Raw genomic sequence first — 23336 nt, 5'->3', positions numbered from 1 at the left:
AAAATCCTTAATTAGCATTTAAAACTCCCTCATACAAATAATTATAGATACAGTCCGTACATAGTTACTGCAGTAGCCTTTTTAATTTCTCCTGTACACTATGGTTGGTGATAAGATCGTTAAATTATTTTTATAAAAAATCTTAAAAAAACATAATTTATATATTAAAAAAAAATTAAAATAAATATAAATATCTATAATTATCTCATGCATAGTACGGGTGATAAGCTATCTATACTGTATATTAAGCAAAAGAGGGTTTTTAACCTCAAGGCTTGTGGGAGCTTCAATATCCCAATCTGAATTTTCTAAATTTTTTATTTTTTATTTAAAAAAAATCAACATTTATTAACTTTTTTCAATCCACATGTCTTTCCACATGCCTACATTTATTGATTTGGTCAAATTTTTCTGATCAGCATTTAAAATCCTCTTATACAAATAATTATAGATACAATCCGTGTATAGTTACTGCAGTACCCTTTTCAACTTCTCCCATACACTATGGTTAGTGATAAGATTGTTAAATTATTTTTATAAAAAATCTTTAAAAACATAATTTATATATTAAAAAAAAATCTAAAATAAATATAAATATCAATAATTATCCCGTACATAGCACGGGTGATAGACTAGTTCATCTTTAACGCAAAAGTGTTTGATGCATAAGCTACTCTTTCAAGGGCCTAAGTTCTCTTTCAAGGGTGGTTGTTGTTATTTTTTAAAAAATGAATGACTTTCTTAAATTTATATTTGATGTCCATTTTTTAAACTAATGTGGCCTAATAATGTGACTACTGATATTTAATAAATTTAATTTTTTATATAAATAATTTGCCCGGTAGACTCTATATGATAAACGAGTGATTGATTCGTGCAGAATCATACGAATCATCTGCGGATTGTGATATTAGTCCCAACCTCAAGAAGCCCAGGGGAAGGAAAGTGTTTTTATGGGCCTCATGGCCCAATAAGTCCATCTGCGTCCGCCAATGATTATATACTTATAAGGCTGGGCTGCCATTTTTTTAAAACCCATTTATAATTATGTGGCTCAAATAAAAGTCTCTTAAAACAGAGCAAAGCAGTGGAGAGATGCATACCAAAAATACAACAGTTTAATTTTTAAAACGATATTGAAAGGTCATTATGGAATTTTTCTTTTTAATTTTTTTTGTATAAAAATCCATTTGTGGGATTTTTTTTAAGGGTAAATTATATCAATATAATTTGTTTCAATTTGGTAAATGCAATTTAAATTGTATCAATTTTGTCTTTCAATTTTTCACATTATGCCGCTTTCTAAAAAAAAAAAAAATTGCATTATGTCAATTTAGTCAAATTTATAATATTAGTTAGAAATTAGATATATTTTAAGGACAAAATGGTCTATTTAAAAGAAAATTAACTATTTCAAATGAGTGGTTTTATTTACACACCACCATCTCTCTCAATCAGCGCCAGCCCTAGGCATAAACCCACCTGGCCATGGCCTAAAGCCCCTCAAAATAGACTCTAAAAAATGGGCCCCTCCTATTATAGTTTAGTGTAATATATTAAGATATGTTTTAAGTCAAAAAAAAATTAAAGAAGACCCAAACTAACTTAAAATAAATTGATCTATTAAAAAAATTAAAAGGCCCATTCAAAATTAAGAGGGCCCATTCTCTCTCCCGTTCTAATTCCTAACCCTAATTACTCTTAATCCAGTTTTTCCAACAACTTGACAGCAACAGCCTAACAAAGAGCATAGCGGAATAGCAGCACACAAAACAAAACAGAGCACATGAATTAGCAGCAACACAGCAAGCACATGTAGGTTTTTTTTTTTTTCTATTCAATTAATGAAATATTTGTCTTGTCTTTTGCTTAATTGCTATTATAATATTGGTATTTACATCATCAAGAAGAATTTGTTTAAATTTAATAGTTTGTCTGATATAGTTTAATAATTTGTTTAAGAATTTATCTTATCTTTTTTTAAGAATTTGTTTAAGTTTAATAGTTTGTCTGATATACTTACAATGGCTATTGCCTCCTTGTTTTACGCACTTCATTTTTTTCAAATCTACCTCCACAAACCTACTGTTTCTATTCCTCTCTCAAGTTTTGCTTTTTTTTTTTTTTTTTTTTTTTTTGTTCACCCAAAAAATTAAAACAGCTATAGCAGATTATTTAGTTGCCTTGTAGACAATTATTCCATGTCACTCACTCATAGGGCCTTCTCTGTAACGTCACATCATTTTAAAAAAAATATTTTGTTAAGTGATAGTGATGCTCTTGTTTTGAATTTTGATCTAAAAAAGTATTTTAATCTTAGTTCATCATGACTTTTAAAAGAAATTATCCATCTAAATTCGCAAAAAGGAAAAAGAAGCAAAGAGTCGAAAAATTGATCGAGCGTCAAAGAGGAGCTATTGATAAGTTATTTACGAGTAATTGCCAAAAGAAGTCAATAAACCAATTGAAGTGCTCAATCATCTGCAGTTGATTGGCTAATTATTTCCCAAATTCAAGGGTTACTTATAGGATACTTTTGACTATTTCGGTTACAGTTGCATCGGAGGAAAGAAGCTTTTCAAAGTTGAAAATGATAAAAAATTACCTTTGATCAACCATGTCACAACAAAGATTGAATGGATTAGTATTGTTATCCATTGAATATTTTTAAAATTTTAAACATTTTTTTTACTTTTTTAGATGCACCTTACTTAGATGTATCTAAAAAATTAAAAAATTGTGAAAAAAATATTTTAAAAATTTAATAAATACATAAAAATACAAAAAATGTATTGAATTCTCATTTTTTTTTTTTTGTATTTTTGTTATTTAGTGAATTTTTAAAAGATTTTTTTCACAATTTTTTTACTTTTTAGGTATATTTATGTTAGGTATGTCTAAAAAGTAAAAAAAAAAAATTGCTTAAAATATTAAAAAAATTTAGTAAAAACAAAAAAAACACAAAAAATAAGAAAGTACAATTTTTTGAAAAAACACAATTAAGCAAGCTGATTAAAATTATGATCATCAAATTGACTCAATAATTAAATTAAAAGAACAATCAATTTAACTTCTCCTATTTTTCTCCAAGTCTTATTAAGCATATTTAGCCTCCGTTTGGAAAGTGGGTTGGCTTTTTGACTTTTTGGCTTTTTTGGCTATTTTAGCCTGGGCTTAAAAGCTTGGTTTGGAAAGGGCTTTTTGGCTTTTTGGCTTTTTTGAGTTTTTTTGTGAGAGAAGAATGTAATGATTATGGGTTGGATGTGATATTTTGTTTGTTATGGCTAAAATAGCCTATTTTATTTTTTGTGACTAAAATAGCCAAAAAAACCTTCAAACCTACTTGCCAAACACAGGCTTAAAATATTATACTCACATTCATGCAAAACATACACACCTAATACAATACTTCCTTTATAGATGATGAAGAGACTGAACAACAATAAATGGTCAGATCATTGTGCCTAATTATTGATAGATTTGAATATGACTGCAATAATAACTGGACCCCCTACCATACCACTGCCCCTTATGCATTAAATGCTATTCAAAAGAAAATGTGGAGCCATTCAATTTCGGCACTGTGTTTTGAGTTAAATACATTTCATATAAACAGAAGTCTACATTTGCTCTACTACTAGGGATTTTCCCATAATTTTTTTTCATTTATTTTTTTGAATTCAGGTAATGAAGGTAGGAACAATTACACTGACACTGTGTAAGTGGAAATTAATTACAAATTAATGGAAATATTTATAATTTTAATTATTAATATTTATAATATTTTTTATTTTTTATAATTAATTTTTCTTAATATCACTGTGAGGTTATTTCCCCATAAAAGTAAGTGTGTGTATATATATAAACAATAAAACTAGTATTTCATAAATTGTCTAGAAACTTATCAAATGTAAAAGAATGATTGAAATTAAATTGAAGTATTGTAAGATCTATGAATAAAATAAATTTTGGACCATATATTGATATTTTTGAATATATAATATTACTGATATAAATAGTCTCTATAATTTTATAGAGAGAAACTAATGTTCATATATTATTTTAGAGCCTTGCTAACAAGTACCTTTGAGTATTAAGAAGAAAAAAAGAGAGTAGGGAATGCAACACTCTTTTTTATTAATTTCAAAATACTTTTTATTTATCTTATATAACTTCTTCTTCTTCTTTTTTAACTTTTTCACTATTCTTAAAATAATTTTCACATCATTTACAATATTAAACAAGGTTACAGGAGTGCTTTTTTTTTCTTTATTATTATTATTATTATTATTATTTTAAGGATTCATCCAAAGTCATAGTTTGAAAGAGTGAAAGTCTTGCTTGTAGCAAGATTTGAACACATAATCTCTTAGTAAGAGATTTTATGATGCAAACTCTGAAACATTTGATTAAAAAATTGAGTAAATTACACTGAAATCTTATGAAATTTCTGTTTAATACAGATTTTTCTCTCATATTTGAAAATTTATATTCTTCTTCCTGTAGTTTATAATTTCATTACAAATTGTTTCCGGGATTGCTGATATCATACCCTAAAGTTTTTTAAATGACCATCTTACCATTTTTTTGATATTTTTTGTATACATTTTTATACATGAATATAATTTTTTATTTTATTTCCACCATTATATTTAGAGTAGATCAATTTAACTTAGATATATTTAAAAAGTATAAAATTTGTACAAATTTTTTTTTTAAAAAAAATTTATTGCATACAACAAAATAAAATAATGTATTGAATTTTTTGTATTTTTTATTTTTGGTAAAATTAAAAAAAAAAATCTTAAAATATTGGGATTTTTTTTTTAGGTCCATGGTGTTAAGATTTTATAACATAAAGGACACTCAATATTTTCATAATGTCTAAAGTCCCTCAACATCGATCTACTGGATCGAATTTTCTCTAGACTTCACAGAGAAATTTTGGTTCGCAAGGCTTCATTGTTATTGAGAAATTCTGGTTCACAAGGTTTCAAAATTTCTCTGCTTTGTTTTTACCTAATCCAGAGGAAATTCAAAGCACTCTAGAAAAATTCAAATTTTTTTTACTTTGTTTTTATCTGATCCAGTGAAAATTCAATCCATTCTAGAGAAATTCAAAATTTCTCTACTTTGTTCTTACTTGATTTAGAGAAAATTTAAACCACTCCAAAGAAATTTTTTGATAGCCTTCATCATCATCATCATCATTATCTTCTTTCTACATCAAATAAATAGCTGTAGCAGCACAATGAAAGCCATAGAAGTAACAGCACTTTGATAGCATCAACACAAATGCACAACAAGACAAATGATTAACTAGAGGTAGCATGAGGCAATAACAGTATCAACTCCACTCATCAATGGCTCGATTTGACCCTTCTAGAATAAGCTGGACAACAAGCAGATACAACGACTGCAAACTAGCCACCTATGATCTCACTTGAGCCAACAACAGCTCAAAGAAAAGAGAAAAAAACACAGCCACAACTCTAGAGAAATTCTGGGAATCCAAATTTCTCTAGACTGGACTTCTCAGAGAAATTCAACAAACTTGATCATCTTCAAACAATCTCTCCACGAGCACTTCTCTTCCAGCTATTTAACACAGCGTGCTTTAAGCAATATAAACCATAAATGATCAAAGAGTTCTAAGAAACTCACAAGAAAAATAGGTGAAAAATAATTTGTTTAATATAAAAACACATAAAAAACACAACATAAAAGTCCAGAGAAATTTGTAATAATTATAATTTTCTCTGGATTGCAATAACAAACTTTTAATTTCTCTGGACGAATTTTCTCTCGATTTCACAGAGAAATTTTGGTTCACAGAGAATTTCTTTAGACGAATTTTCTCTATCCTCTGGATTTCACAGAGAAATTGTGGAGATAAAATTTGTGTGGTTTTATGTGGCTCTATTGTGTAAGAGAAAATTTGTGTGACTTTGTGTGGCCATATCTAGAGAAAATTGTGTTAGAGAAAATTTGCGTGACTTTATCCAGAGAAAATTATGAAGTGAAGCAATGAGCAATTTATAGTAATCACCCAGTAAGTAATCAACAAACATGGATTCACATAAAGCATAAAGATGTTAAAAATACCTATTTCTTACTCAACATGGGTCCATCACAAACTCCAACCACAATGCGATCCCTACCCAATTCCGCCACTTTCTGTAAGTACCAACTTAATCAGATACATTTCCAGATATATATATATACACAGAGAGAGAGAGAGATAGAGAACTTTGAGGAAAAGGTAGTGATCGTCGTGTAATCGATCGAAGATGCCTCCAATTACGATGGATCCGAATGTATTTGGTGGCGAAATTTTGGAATCTGCTGCAGATTCATCCGAAATCGCCATTGAAATAGGTACAGAGAGATTGCGAAAAAGAAAAGGAAGAAAAACAAAAACAAATGGATTTTGATGATGATGTTGCAATTTCACGACAAAATCGGAAAAGGTATGATTGATTTCGAAGCAACTACTCAACTGAAGCCTCGTTGTTGCGTTGGGAAGATACTAAGGTACAGTGAACCTGGACCAAAATAAATAATAATCATTAATACAAGAGTAGTTAATAGAGGAGCTTGACACCAACCTCGACGAAAAGTAGGATTGATTTCGAAGCAACTACTCAACTAAAGCCCCGTTGTTGCGTTTGGAAGATGCTAAGGTACAATGAACCTGGACCAAAATAAATAATAATAATTAATACGAGAGTAGTTAATGGAGGAGCTCGACATCGACCACGACAGCTTCATCAGTCTCAAAGATTGCAGGGCTAAAGGATGCCTTCGAGTTGTATAATTATGACAAGAATGGAGTGATCTCGTCTTTGAGATCAATGAGCAGGAGAGAGAGATAGAGAGCGTGAGATATATCAAATTTTTCTGTGATAGATGGGTGTGGGTTTGGGGACCTTAGACATTAAAAAATAATATTGTGAATCTCTTCCATTACTAAAAATGGGAAAATGACGTTAGATTAATTTTTCCTAAAATATTATACTTCTTAAATATATCTAGATTCGGTATATTTAAAAAAATAAAAAAATTGCCTAAAATATTTTTAAAAATAAAGTAAAAATAAAAAACATTCAATTTTTTGTGTGAGTTAAATCAAAGAAGATGATTGTTATTTCCTTTAAAATCACTGAACAAAATATTTGTATTATTTTATTATTTTATATGTATAAAGGTTAAAGAGTAAATATGTCATTTTAATCTTATAGGGGGTAAGTGTATTTTTCAAATGTGAAGAGGGAATTTCTATTAAATAAAAATCTCAAAAGATGTCAATGTAATTACCCTAAAATATTTATGTTCTTAAATTTTGTTTTTTCTGTATTCTAACTATCAAGCCACGTGAATTTTCGAAACATATTTAAATGATTAAGAGAAATTTGAAATAAAAGAATAAAAATATCTAAAGATAGAAGATTTCGTACAAATCATTTAACTAACATAAAGTTGAGATTTTAACGTGAGCCAAATAATTTAACCTTCAAATGTACTCATGTACTTGTGGAAATATTTAAGATGCTCTTTTATGAAGTCTACCAACTGAGTTTCGGGGTGTGCATGGTGCAACAGTAATTGTTGTGTATTTTATTGTACTCATTTTAGGGTTTAATTCGATAATTTAAATCGTTCATATTTTAGAAGTCATCGAGTAGAATATATCATTAAAAAAATCATGTCAATCGGATATCGTTAACCCTTTCATCAAATCACATTTCTATTTAAAAAAAAAGAAGATAAATGTAATTTGAAACATAAAACTCAATGCAAATGTGATTCAATAAAAGAGATAACGATATCTGATCGACGTAATTTTTTACAGGTATATTTTGTTTGATAACTCTTAAAATGTGAACAATTTAAATTATTAAATTAAACCCTAAAATAAGCCTAATAAGATATGCAATAGTTGCTACTGCATACCATGCACAGCAGCAACCCCAAACACTTGCCGACCTCTTCCAATTTGTAACATAAATATCATCAAAATGCCCACAAGCTTAAGTTAGGAAAAAATTTCAAATACCCTCGTTGTCAAAATAATTTAGGTAAAAGAAATTAAATTTATCTTTCATTATTTTATTTTAATTTATTTTTGAAAAATTAAAAATATCCTTCTCCTATTTTTCAATAATCAGTTTATTTTTTTAATATATTTCAATTATTTTTATCTTATAAGCTGTAACAAAAAAATGCACCAAACATTCTATACAAATTTTTAAAATAAAAATATTATAAACAAGAATTTAAATTGTCTCCAACTGGCCAAGTTGACGGTCCAGTTTGGCCCATTGTGGGCTCATTTCAATCTTATCTCAATGAACCAAACCGGTCATTTATAGAGCCCCTAGAGAAAATAATCCATACCAAAAATTGGTTTGATCAGACAATAGTAAACACTTGATCAATCATATTTGTCTAAAAAATAATTAACAAATACTAAGATTTTGAAAGTGATTTATCCATTTTTTTAGACAAATCTATTAGATTAAATAATTATTGATATCCGATCAAACTAATTTTCAATATAAATGATTTTTTCAAAAAATTCTACAAACGAATTGATTTGAATTATTAAAATAAACCAAAAACATACCGACAACGAGATGAACTAGACAATCTCTATAAACAATTTCATAAACTATGCCAAAATCCATGACACAGTGAAAAGCCATAGCCAACCCTTCTCAGTTGAGAACATGTTATTTTAATAACATTTTCGTTTTTGGCTAAAATATGAGATAATAAAATTAATATGTTTAAAATGATTTTTTAATTTTTTATGAAAAGATGTGCAAATGATAGAAATTTTTTTTTTAATTTTTTGTTATAAATTATTAGCCTTTTATTTTTTTAATAAATTTTAATTTTTAAATAAAAATATTAAATTGTCCCGGAGGCTAGTGTTTGGGGGAGCCTTTTTTCACACTTTCGCAAAGATGTGGAAAAAAGTTTATCCAATTCTCCATTCTTCACACAGGGTCCCTAAGAAAATCGTATTTGTCCATTAGTAATGTATGGCTTATGGGTTTTCTCAGGTACACTTGTCCTTTTTTCATTTATGCTACTAATGAATTTTTTATGAAAAAAAGACAATATGAATTAAAATTTTAAGAGAGTTTAGTATAATTATGTCAAATTTATGGAGCATGTTGTATCCTCTCTAAACTTAAGGAGAAATAAGTGTAATTTATTCTAATAATAATAATATAAGTGCCATCATTAATGCTAGTATATTGTTAACAAAATATAAAAATATATAACGCATTATAAGAATATGTGAAATATGTAATTACTTTATTGGCGGTAGATATTATATTGGAGAATTTTTTTTAATTTTTTTTTTTTTGTGTTTTGAAATTTTTTTGTGAGTAGATCCCAGATGACAAGACATCGACCTAAAAGAGTAGGTCCGAGAAGAGAAGAGCTCGCCCTAGGAGAGAAGATCTCAGATGACAAGACCACGACCTAAGATGAGTAGGTTCGAGAAGAGAAGAGCTCACCTTAGGTGAGCAGATCCCAGATGACAAGACATTGGCCTAGATAAGTAGGTCTGACAAAAGATATTAAAAGATATAGCCAAAAACTAAAATAGCATATTAAAATAGCCAACTTCCCAAACAGATTCTACACTCGATTTATACACTTGGATTTTCAAATTTAGATTAGAACTAAACTAGTGAAAACCATGCTATACACGGGATCTAAAAAAATTAATAAAATATTTTTATATAAAATAATATAAATAGTTAGATTTTTGTATGTAAATTATGAAAATTTAAAAAATATTGAAACCTAAAATTTAAGTTTCACAATTTTATTACAATCATATATATATATATATATATATATACATATATATATTAAATGTAGTGTTTTTTCCTTTCTTAGGTAACACATTCTAAGGACTTACGTTTTTCTAAAAAAGTTACGTTAGCATGTATTTTCTTATTTATATATAGTGTTGTACACAAATCCAAACTCAATTTAAATTATACCAACCTTACCAATTTTATATTGACTCTATTTGATAAATACTTCTTTTCCATATATTTTTTATTGTAAATTAAGATAAGCCACAAACCCAATACCAATTTTGCGTTTTATGTTTTTTTTTCTTAATTCTTTCAAAGGTATTAGGAATTTTTTTATGCTAAATTGCCTTTTTTTTTGTGCTTATTTTTCCGTGCATTATTTTATACCCTAATCATGTTCTTCGCCAGAGGTCAAGAGTATGATTAGGGTGGTCAAAGAGGTCAAGGACTTAGGATTTTGGTTGGAAAGATGAGGATATTTTGGTACTTTTATCTTAGGATAAAAATGTAATATAAAAAGATTTATTAAGTGAGTGGATTGAGAAAATTTGGTGTGTGAAAATAGAATTTCACAATCATTACACTTAAATTTAAATTTCGAAATATTTTTTCACTAATGTCCCTATCTTTTCAAATTTTTAATATATTTATAATTACTTAAAAAGGGTAGTTTTAGAAAATTAAATATTTTTTATTTTAATTTTTCAAATGAGACTATCATTTTGAGACATCTAAAATAGAATAGTAGACCAACAAAATAAGACGGAGGGAGTACAAGTATATATTTATTTTTTGTCATAACTTATCATTCAACATTAGATGTTAGAAAAAATAAAATTTATAACTAACTTTCTATATAATAATGAAATTGTCAAAATTCTTAATTAAAAAATATTATTATTATCACAAAAAGTATTAATTGAGTTAATAACCAATAATAAAAGAGTTGTTCATTGTGTGATTAAATTTTTAACAAACGAAATATAATTTCTAAAATTACAAGAACAATTAGTATTTTAAATAGGGGGACTTCGTACAGATCCTAATAGGTGAACTTATTGTCCAATAGGTCTTGTGAAAATTAATAGTGTTTTCCACCAAACACTATTAAAAAAAGTCACTAATTGTTAATTTTCAGTGACAGTTTGAAAATTTTATTACAAAAAAATCACTAATTGTAAGTTTTAGCGATAGTTTAAAAAAATAGTCACAAAAAAAAGTTACTAATTTTTAATTTTCAGCAACAGTTTAAAAAATTCGTCACAAAAAAAGGTCATTAATTGTAAGTTTTAGCGACAATCTATAAAAACCGTAACAAAAAGTCACTAATGGTTAATTTCTAGCAACATATACAAAAACTTATCACAAAAAATTATTTTTAGCGATGATTTTACTATGACTTATTATCAATAGGACTTTATAGGAATTAAGTTCAATTATTAGGGCCTATTGGTAGTTAACCTTTTAAATAAGAGACATTTATTCATAAGACTCTCTTCACCTACTTGTATTCTACTTAATCTAAATTATTTTCATATGTTCCAATAAATCCTATGAGGGAGATAGTTATCAAAATACCCTTAATAATAATAGGGTAAAATACGTATTAATGTTCACACTGTTAATGTGAATGTTCCGTGATGTGAACATTTACACTGTCAAATATGAATGTTCACATCACTAAGTTCTAAGAGTTCAAAAAATATTTGTAAAGATAAAATTATCCATAAAATATCTTAATTATGAGAATTAGGATTCAGTGAATCAAATGTCTAAATAATAAGATTTATTGAAATAAAAAAATATATTATGAACTAATTGGAATATAAGTACTTAAAAAAAAAAATCAATAAATTTTCCTTTAAATAAATCTACCGAATTGTATTTGTAATTTCCCTTATTTATATACAGAAGAATAGAGGTATCTCAATTTGCAAATTGTGAAATTATTCAGTGCCATGGTGCATCAACAGGCCAATAAAAACAATGCTACGAATTTTAGAAAAACATCTATAAAAAAAATAATGAATGATTAAATATCTAAAATTTAATAAAAATAATCTCTATTAACTAAAATTACTAATAACAATATTTAACTTTAACTTAATTTTATTTTCCTCTCCCCAAGAATGGATTGATTGAGGGGTTGACACTGACAACAAGCACCCTAAAATTTTGAAAAAATATACTTAAATATAATAATAGTATTAGTTAAGAATATATTTAAATTATATGAGTTTGCTACCCCAAGATATTTTTAATACTCATCTCCTTAAGATATTCGTATATTTATAGCTTAAAACCCATAATTATCCACGTAAAAGAAGTCATTTAAATTTTAAAGTGAACATTTAAAAAACAAGAAGTTAGTGAAACACGATTTCCATCCACTTGAATTTTCAACTCAATCTTCATTTTCGAAGTCATAATTTTCACACTTTAATTTTGCGTGGATTTCTTTCTATTTCTCTTATTCTTATTATTTATTTTAGTTCTCTCTTTTTTTCCTCTTTTTTTTTTTTTTTAGAAATATAAAATGCATTACCATATGAGAGTGGAGTTTGCACCTAGCAAACAGGTCGAGCTAGTTGTGACTTTGGCCTTGCCATTGTGTTACGCGACCGAGTTGGCATTGCCGAGGGTAGTTTGGCCGAGGTTCTAGATCATGCGGCTGAGTTAGCCCAAGGTCCGAAAGTTAGACTGGGCTAAGCTGAGCTAAGTGAAACGATGGTCCAAGGCCGAGCAAGGTCAGCGGGAACGAACGGAGTTAGGCAAACCAAGCTAGTTATTGAGCTTGACCCTAAAGGTCAACGAGAATTGAGGCTAGAACTGACCGGGCTATGCCTAGCTCGGTGGAAATTGCCAGGTGGTCCAATTTGAGTACGAGAAGAGAAACCCACCAATGGTGTGCGTCAATACCATTTGGCAGTTTGGCCAATGTTGTTTGGCGATATTGACGGGTACACGTGTAAAGAATAGAGAGGGCAGTACAACCACGCATCTAGGAAATGACGAGTAGAGTAGCTCGCGCAGAGGCTATATAGACTGAGCGGCGTCTTCATACAACAAGTCTGAATTTTTGGCTAACCAGAGCTCTATTGGTCTTTGGTCTCTTCTCTCTCTTCTTCTCTCTCTAAAAAGGTGCTAACTTGATCGTCAGAGGGGCTTTTCAGCATCACACTCGTCGGGTAGCTCACCGTCGTTGTGTTTCCAGGTCATTCAGAGTGAAGCAAAGCTTGGACACGAGGAGTACGGATAGTGACAAACATTTCTTCCCCGTACAATTGGTGCCGTCTGTGGGAAAGCTGACAGAGAAAACATTGTCCTCCAAGCTTTTTCGGTCATCTTTTATGGCGAACAACAACGACATTCCGCTGTCTGCCATCGACGGCATCACGCTAGAGTCCGTTCGGCGCAAAGATGGCCTGTTTGCCATTTCGGCGATGGCTGGTTTGGAGACCTTCGCGCGAGGACTTCCTAGAGCTGCGCGAGATAAGCGCGCAAGGAATTCTGGGCGCTCTATTTGTCCAAAAGAGTGTCACCGACGGTGAGATTCACACACTCAACACCAGAAAGACAAACTGAGAGACCAAGATACCATCATCAAGAAAATGGCGATAGAAATGGAGGCCATGAGACGCCAGATAAAGGGAAAGGGCGTCGCTGGAGTGGGAAACCACAGTGAGCACACTCATTCTAGCCATTCAAGCAATCAGAATAGACGCCACACCCTTTCACTCTCCGTCACGAGAAGCTTCAGAATTGGAGACTACGTCGCACTGGCAACGACATCTCAAACGCAGGACAGCAGTTACCACCCTTTACGTCTGATGATGGCGTCGAGATATTCTTACTCCGACCGTTCGAAAGACCTGAGGGATGTGTTGGAGGAGCACGCTAACCGGCGAGAGGCGCAGAGGGTGCCTGCACTGCAGTGACTGGTCCTTAGAGGGCGAGCCAGTGAAGAGGTCACCATCCCACAACCACACTTGGCGGCACACGTGCCACCAAAAAGAGAGTTGGCAAGGCTAAGTGCCACCCCTTTTTCCGTAGAGATCGAGAACGTACCGCTCCCCCCCAGGTTCCATTAGCCAAGGTTTACACTCCATGACGGAAAGACTGATCCGTACATGCACATAAGCCACTTCTGGCAGGTTATGGCTGGGTACAGGCGAAACGATGCGCTCATGTGCCTTGTTTTTCCATTGACTTTGGGTGAGTTGGGCCTAAAATGGTTCGAAAGGCTGCTAGAGGAGACCATCGAGGGATGGCAACAGTTGGCAGAGGCATTTGTCACTAGATTTAAGACAAACGCCAAAACGCCCAAGGAAGTTAACTATCTCTTGAGAGTAAAGATGGAGTCGGGTGACTCTTTGAAGGCGTGTATCGCTAAGTATTGGAAGACTTTCAACGAGATCTCTAATTGCGCAACCAACCTTGCAATCACTCAGGATAAGCGCGGTCTTCCAGTTGGATATCCACTGAGACTCGCTCACAATGAATTAACCGTCGACCATGGAATTGCTCATGCAACACATTAATTAGCACATCCGAGTCGAAGACGATGTAGTTGCAGCTACCGTGACGACAAGTTCAGTAGTAGAGAACAAGATAGTAGTGGGAAAGGTTCACACAGTCAGACAAGATGATGGCCATGCAAACCACCATAGAAGAGATATAAGGAGTTCGGTTTTTAGAAGACGTCTGTAAGAAGGCTAAGGAAAAGGGGCATAAAACTCGCAGAATGAAAATGGCCGATCCATTTCCAGAACATCGAACTCTGCCAGTCTAAAGTTTTGTTCTTAATTCAATTTTTGTAACCCTTTTTGCCATTGGCACAATGAAACAAGCAGACCATTTTCTTGAAAATTGTTGTATTTTTGCCTCGCCAAGCGGATTTAGTGCGGTCCAAGGGGTAACTGACGATCATTTTGACGGAAAGATCAAAATTCCTTGCCGGACGGATTTTGCTTGGCAAGAGGCTTGTTGATGATTTTATCAACTTTGGAATTCCTTGCACGGGTAGATTTTGCTCGGTGAGAGGTTTGTTGATGGCTTTGTTCAACTCTGGAATTCCTTGCCGGGTGGATTTAACTCGACCAAGAGGTTTATTGATGGTTTTAATCAACTTTAGGGTTCCTTGCCGAGCTAATTTTGCTCACCAAGAAGCACGTCGTCGAGCTGACCTTGCTCCCCGACCTTGGAGTTCCTTGCCGAGCTGATCTTGCTCGCCAAGAAGCAAGTTGCCGAGCCAACCTTGCTCGCCGACCTTGGAGTTCCTTGCCGAGCTGACCTTGCTCGCCAAGAAGCAAGTCGTGGAGTGGACCTTGCTCGCCGACCTTGGAGTTCCTTGCCAAGCTGATCTTGCTCGCCAAGAAACAAGTCGCAGAGTGGACCTTGCTTGCTGACCTTGGAGTTCTTTGCCGAGCTAATCTTGCTTGCCAAGAAACAAGTCACGGAGCGAACCTTGCTCGCCGACCTTGGAGTTCCTTACCGAGCAGATCTTGTTCGCTAAGAAGCAAGTCGTCGAGCTGACCTTGCTCGCCGACCTTGGAGTTCCTTGCAGAGCTGATCTTGCTCGCCAAGAAACAAGTGGCGAAATGGACCTTGCTCGCCGACCTTGGAGTTCCTTACCGAGCTGATCTTGCTCGCCAAAAAACAAGTCGCCGAGCTGACCTTGCTCGCCCACCTTGATATTCCTTGCCGAGCTGATCTTGCTCGTTAAGAAGCAAGTCGTCGAGCTGACCTTGCTCCCTGATGTTGGAGTTCTTTGCCGAGCTGATCTTGCTCGCCAAAAAGCAAGTCGCCGAGCTGACCTTGCTCGCTGACCTTGGAGTTCCTTGCGGAGCTGATCTTGCTTGCCAAGAAATAAGTTGCGAAGCAGACCTTGCTCGCCGACCTTGGAATTCCTTGCCGAGCTAATCTTGCTCACCAAGAAGCAAGTCACTGAGCTGACCTTGTTCGCCCACCTTGATGTTCCTTGCCGAGCTAATCTTGCTCGCCAAGAAGCAAGTCACAGAGCGGACCTTGTTCGCCGACCTTGGAGTTCCTTGCAGAGCTGATTTTGCTTGCCAAGAAAGTTACCATGCTGATTTTGCTCGCCGAGAAGTAAATCATCGAGCTAAGTTTATTTTGCTTACTAAGGAGTTGCATTGATTTTGCTCACCGAGAAGTAAATCGCCGGGTTAAGTGGTTGAGCGGTTAACATGAAAGCCGAAGAACATTTTGAAAAATTTGAGCTATGAAGATTTGTGCAGCAGTGTAAGTGATAAAACTTGACCAAACTATCATGAAGCTTGATGACAAACTGAGCTGAAATAAAGATTATACAAGAATAAAGTAATCCCAATCATGTTGCAACCGATGGGATTAAGGGGCAATTGAGAGTGGAGTTTGCACCTAGCAAACAGCCCGAGCTAGTTGTGACTTTGGCCTTGCCACTATGTTACGCGATCGAGTTGGCATTGCCGAGGGTAGTTTGGCCGAGGTTCTAGATCATGCGACTGAGTTAGCCCAAGGTCTGAAAGTTGGACCGGACTAAGCTGAGCTAAGTGAAGCGATGATCCAAGGCCGAGCAAGGTCAGCAAGAACGAACGGAGTTAGGCAAACCGAGCTAGTTATTGAGCTTGACCCTAAAGTTCAGCCAGAATTGAGGTTGGAACTGACCGGGTTATGCCTAGCTCGGTGGAATTTGCCAGGTGGTCCAATTGGAGTACGAGAAGAGAAACCCGCCAATGGTGTACGTCAATACCATTTGGCAGTTTGGCCAATGTTGTTTGGCGATATTGACGGGTACACGCGTAAAGAATAGAGAGGGCAATACAACCACGCGTCCAGGGAAGGACGAGTAGAGTAGAGCGCAGAGGCTATATAGACTGAGCGGCGCCTCCATACAACAGGTCTAAATTTTTGGCTAACCAGAGCTCTATTGGTCTTTGGTCTCTTCTCTCTCTCACTCTCTCTCTTTAAAAGGGTATTAACTGTTGGAACAATCTTCTGTGTAAATAAAATAAACTGAAATAATTCGAACAAAATAAAATAACACTTACAGAAATTATTTTGTTGAACTAAACAAAAATTAAAAGACCAAGTCGAGTGTGTGACACTCTGTCCTTAAGACAGATTCGCCCCGCTATGGTACTTACGGTTGAGTGGCGTCTATCTCCCAGGATACAATGATCTTCACAAATTGTAGTAGTACTCCAAACAATTTGTTTGGCGAACCAAACCTGTGTTCTAACTCTCTGAAATTTATACTAAAACTAATATGAAGAATAATGGAAAAAAAATTCAGAATTTAGGACAGCAGAAAGACCACAATCAGACTGAATTATTCATCCTAAAGACTGCTGAATGTGGTTCTATTTATAGGCAAAAACGGAGGTCTGAACAGGTTGCAATTTGAAAGAAGAGACGCAAGTGTTGAAATTCAAATAATCTGACCGTTTGAACAGCAACGGTTTTATACTTCCAGACAATTTGAAAAAGGGTCTGTTGGTTTGTTTGAAGGAACAAATCCCAAACCTGTAAAACTTTATTAATTAAACTAATGAAATATATATATATATATTAAACTAAAGAACATATATATATATATATTAAACAAATTGAATAGTTTAATAAATAAAGTAAGAGGTACAAATTTTAGGAAACCAGTTAGGGATCCAAAATTTAGAATTTAGAATTAAATTAAATTCCCACAATAATTTTTATTGAAAAAATTCAAAAGAATTTTATCTAAAAAATTAATGTTAAACCCGAAAACGACGTCATCTTCCCATTCACTCATAAATGGTTTTGACGTTCCGTTTTCACCACTACACCTTTTCGGACCCACCCCAAAACACGTTTGTGGTCCACCCAAATTGGGTTAAAAAATATGCCTATATAAAACCATTTTTTCCAACACTAACTTGATCGTTGGAGAGGCTTTCCGGCATCACACCCGCCAGGTAGCTCACCGTCGTCGTGTTTTCAGGTCATTTGGAGTGAAACAAAGCTTGGACACAAGGAGTACGGACAGTGACGAACATTTCTTCCCCGTACATCTATAGCTTAAAACTCATCTCCTTAAGATATTAGTATATCTATTACTTAAAACCTATAATTATTCACGTAAAAGAAGTCATTTAAATTTTAAAGTGAACATTTAAAAAACAAGAAGTTAGTGAAACACGATTTCCATCCATTTGAATTTTCAACTCAATCCTCATTTTCGAAGTCATAATCTTCACACTTTAATTTTACGTGGATTTCTTTCTCTCTCTCTTTTATTCTTATTATTTGTTTTAGTTCTCTCTTTTTTTCCTTTTTTTTTTTTAGAAGTATAAAATGCATTACCATATAATATACTAAAAACAACCAGTTCGAGCGAGCCCAAGTGAGGATAAATTATTCGGTGCTCTAAGAGCACCATGTCAGCAGAAATTATTCGATGCCCTATAAGCAGCCTCACATCACATGGATGAATTTATTGACAAAAAGCTACGTGGTGTGCCTTGATTGGTGTAGAACACCAAATGGCACTGCTAACGCGGTGCTCTTAAAGCATCGAATAATTTCTCCTCAGACTGCTTTTGCTGTCCCATTAAATTAATTATTAGGGATGTACTCGGTTGAATACCATCGGTATTTATGTAAAAAAATTTACCGAATCGATAATGTTAATTTTATTATTTTGAAAATCGATACAGATTGTTCTTCCATTAAATAGCATCGTCGAAACGTTTTAGTTCGGTACAGTTTAATTGGTTTAGAACCTGAGTCACTTTTAAAAATAATTACTAATTTATATAAAAATATTAAATTAGTTATTTGTCTATCATTTCAAACATTTCCAATCCATCCATTTAATAAATATTTTTTAATTCCTAGATGAACAAAAATAAAAACAAAAAGAAGTTTAAAAATACTAAGGTCTCAAGAATAATTAGTTAGAGTTAAAATTATATATAATAAGAGTTTACAAACTTAGGTTATAAAAATTATATGATTAATTAATTAAGGTTAATAATTTATTGAACTTATTAATATCATTATATTATTAGATTATATATATATATATATATATATATATATATATATATTATATAAATACAATATATGTTAAAGCGGTCAGTTTCGGTTTAGTTTGGTGTACAAGGTGCTTGAACCAATATCGAACCAAAAATTAAACAAAATCAAATTTAAGAATTGCACAGACCCATTCTTATTAAAAAACAGACTAAATATAACCAGTTTGATCCGATTCAATCGATGTGATCAATTTTTTTGATTGTTCTTCCATCCCTATTAATTATAATGTCACACACAAAATTTAGTTACATAGAATAAGATAGGAATAATTTAGAGATAAAGCCTACTCATGTTGCTTAATTTTTCTACTTTCTACTACTTTTTTTTCAAAGCATGTTTACATAAATTGTATTCCAATCCACAATGCATAAAAATCAACCTACATATGCAAATTATGTAGGTTGATTTTAAAGAATATATTTTCACGCACAATAGTAATGATTGAACCAAAACGTAGAAAGACAATAACTAGGTCAAAGGAGAACAATACACAAAATAATCTTTAATGAATTTATAAATACAAAGCAAATAATAATAATAATAATAATAATAATAATAATAATAATAATAATAGCAAAAATTAAATTAACGCACAGAATAAGCAATAAAATCCAAGAACATAAAGTATACCCCAAAAAAATGATTGGAACTAATAATTTATTAGCAAATATATATATATATATATAATGAATTTAATTGTAATGAAACCAAGAACCAACTAGGGAAGAATGAACATGGAAATTATTTTAAACAATGATGGATATATTTATTTAAATATCAAATGAAACCAAAACTCAATTAAGGGAGAATGAATATTGAAGAAGGTTGTTTATAAAATCAGATTGGGCCAACAAAATTTATAAATTATTTTTGTTTTAAATTGAGCCTAACAGGAAATTTTGGATACCTTTAAACTGAGCTTCGATCAATAAAAGGGATTGGGCCTATTTGAAGTTTTTTATATATTACAAGAGGCTAATGAATCTTTTTTTGAACTAGAAAAAAGGGTGCTCCTTGGAGGCATCATTACACACCCTAAGCTCAGGTGTGTGGTCCGATTTATCCCAATTCAAAGGCACCACCAAAGTAACAATGGATCTCACCTTCCATTCACAACCTAAGCCCGAGGTTTGAGAGGGATAAAGTGCAGAGACCGAAGTCAAAGCAAGCAAGCGCTCCCCAGGAAATAAACCATGGATCATAAGCATAGAAGGCAAGTGCCCAACCCACATTACCACCACCCCCAGTAGTAAGAGGCTAACGAATTTGGAAGCGTTATTTTAGACTAAATTTTGGAGTCCAAGGTACAAACCTTGCTTGTCTTACCCCAATGCGGGCTCTGTTCTGAGGTAACAAATTATTTGCAATGTTTTTTAGTGGTTGTGGGAATTGGATGGAAAATGGTGTCTTCATATAAACTGCACCATTTGGAAAAAAAATAATTAGTGACATAGTAAATTGTCCTCAATTGATTGGCTCAAAATTTTTATTCAGTAGTGAACAAACAATATTGAATTTAAAAGTTGTTAAATTAAGGGAGTCAGTGGGTGTGGCTTGGGGCTGATTTGATTGAGTATTTGAAATGCACAGAGTATTTAATTTCAACTGCGATTGATTTGGGTTGGATTAGATTATTGTCACCTCTTATAAATTGAAAGTTGATAATCAAAAAGTAAAAGTTAAAAATATTTTTCACTTAAATTTTAGATAATTAATTTTTTTAACTTATATTATAGTGTAATGGTGGGTGATGATGGAGGAAATTAGATCAAAGAGACTTTAAATGAATTGAAGGATTAAGGCCATGGAGAAGAAACAAAGTTTTGGTGGTTGTTGTTGTTGAAGAGATATTGAATCAAGTTTGTTTTGGTAAACTGTAGTGTGTGGTGGCATATTTGAAGTGATTGAAAGATTGGAGGAGGAAGTTGAAAGGGCAAGGATCTTCTATCTCGAAATTCCGCTATTCTCATGTTCCTATACAATTTTAACTATTGAATTCTATAGGAATATTAATGCATGATGGTAAGAAGTGGATTACAAGAAAACTTAGACAGAGGGTCGAGGGTCCTATACTTTAGGGTAAAAAAATATCTGTTTCTATATGTCTTTGTTCCTTTATCCTAATATATACTTTCAATCATTGGATTGGATCATATAAGACTATCGAGACACATAAATCTTGAGGCACAATCCAATAGTTAGAAGTGTATTAAGACAGCCACAAAGGGATGGAGAAATTTAGAGACAGATGATCCCGTACCGTTGAAAGCTAATTAAAAATTGGAATTGGAGTAATCATAAAACACCATTAGTTGAAGATATGTTTACCCTGTTGTTCTGGACCTATTTGATAATTTCTGAGGTAAGAGAGTGGATTGCGAGGGCATTGAACACCCTTTTTGTGCTTGTATCAAAATAACTATATGTGCAAGCAAGGGTCACACCCTGACCCTTAGCATTTTGTTGCCTTCCAAAACTTCTCTCTTGTTTCTTTGTATTTCACTACTTAACATCTAAACCAACTCATAACAATCTTTATCCTTTTAATAAATAAATTATTGAAGAGCTGGTGCTCTAAAAGTGAAAAAATATCCTACAAAGCAAGGAACCAAAATTGTAAAGAAAAAATCAGTACTCAACCTTAGGGCTATCAACGTCCAGGAACCCTAATGCTTGATTGGTATTTTAGGCTTACGATCTTTTGTCCCATCATTTTTTTCATATCCATCCTTTTTCACCCGATCCATTATCAATCCTGTAATAAAGGGTTTGGGTCCAAACCCATGATCATCGCCCAATCCATTACTAATTTTACAACAAAAGGATATGAGCCTAACTCGTTAATAATGTTGCGATAGAGGAACATAAGACAGAGAATCCGATCCCCTACTTCTCACTCCCACTTGCCTTTTTGCACGCAATTGGTACCATCCCTCTTGTGATCAGACCAACATATTGTCAATTAGTTTATTCACATTTATTTTTAGACAGTGGCTTCCCTCCAGTCCAATCATAGATTGAACTAGAGGGTACTGTTGGGCCCGTAGGGGCCCACTACGGGTCCCGTTTTGATAATCCAAACCTTTTAATGTGTAGAACTCGTCGAGTACTATATACTTATAAAAAATCACGTTGATCGGATATCGATAGCAATCTCATCAGATCAGTTTTCTGTCAACCGTTTATTTTTCCATCGTCCATTTTTTTTATAATACAAAACTGATTTGATCACGTAACTATCGATATCCGATCAACGTGTTTCTTTACAAACATATAGTACTCGACGAGTTCTACATATTGAACGGTTCAAATTATCGAAACAGGACTTGTGGTGGATCTCTACGGATCCAATAGCACCCTCCAGTCACTGGAGGGAAGGCGGGCCCTATTTTTAAATTTGAAAATTTTATTCTCTCTTTTTAAGTTGAATTGCATGGTCAAGCAGTTAAAAGAGGAATTCATTGGACCACAACTAGTGTAATATAATGTCCAACAATGCAGGGTGGAATCAAAGTATGAAGCATCACTTTTTTGGTATGGTCCAGTGGAAGAGATCCAGAACTAGTAGCAATGCAAGTGCCATTTAGGTTAAAGAGCTAAAGGCCTGTGCCTTTCCTTTTTCATTTCATTTTTCGTGCTTTTAAAAAAAAACTAAAAATAAAATTTCAAAAATATTAATCATATTTTATTTATTTATTTATTTATTTTTGGGGAGGGGGGGAAGTAGTGTTTGAATATAAAAAATATGCTCATTCTGTTTGGTTTCATTTTTAGAATTTATTTTAAAAAAATAGAAATTAATTTGAAAAAAATAAACATCTAAAATATATTTTGAATTTGTTTAAAAAAAAAATTATGCCTCCTCCAAAAAGATAAGAGCCTGTGAAAATGATGTATTTTTGTTTATTTTATTTTTACACTAAATTAGTTTTTAGTTTCTTTGAAAAAAAATCAAAAAATTTATTTTGAAAACCTAACCAAACATACGAATTTCCCTTGTTTTTCAAAAAATTAAAATAGAAAACAGAAATAAAAACAATACTGAGCAAAAATAGAATGAAAGGCAACTCAAATAAAATAAAAGTGAGACATTTTTCATTTATTTATTTCTATAATTTTCTCATTTTATTCCTATATAAACACATGATTAGTAGGTTGTACAAGTTAGATTAATACAAAACTAGTTTTTCTTCATGGTATCAGAGCAAAATGCTCTGTTCGTTTTGATCCTCTTCACCAAGTTTATCTTATCTTCGTTGCCTGTTTCGCTGTGGGTCAATTATTGGATCCTCAACTCTATTTTATTTTTTTAACTAGTAGCTTCTTCATTTACTTGTTTACAATAATCCAAGGTTGCAGACAAAAAAGTTCTGACCTTAATTTTAGGCTAGAGTGGCATAGACTTTGGCCCATTAG

General features: G+C 32.5%; 1 protein-coding gene across 1 annotated transcript; it reads left to right on the top strand.

Moving 5' to 3' along the window:
• Nucleotides 1-13975: 13975 nt before the first annotated feature.
• Nucleotides 13976-14386, top strand: LOC145795582 (uncharacterized). Its single transcript, XM_082880405.1, has one exon. The coding sequence runs from the start codon at nt 13976-13978 to the stop codon at nt 14384-14386; it is 411 nt and encodes a 136-aa protein (XP_082736531.1).
• The last annotated feature ends 8950 nt before the right edge of the window (nt 14387-23336 follow it).

This window comes from Camellia sinensis, chromosome 7 (genome assembly GCF_055761805.1).
Source record: "Camellia sinensis isolate YWXY chromosome 7, ASM5576180v1, whole genome shotgun sequence".
Lineage (NCBI taxonomy): Eukaryota > Viridiplantae > Streptophyta > Magnoliopsida > Ericales > Theaceae > Camellia > Camellia sinensis.
Note: the sequence above shows the minus strand (reverse complement) of the source record. Positions and strands in the feature narration are given on the sequence as shown.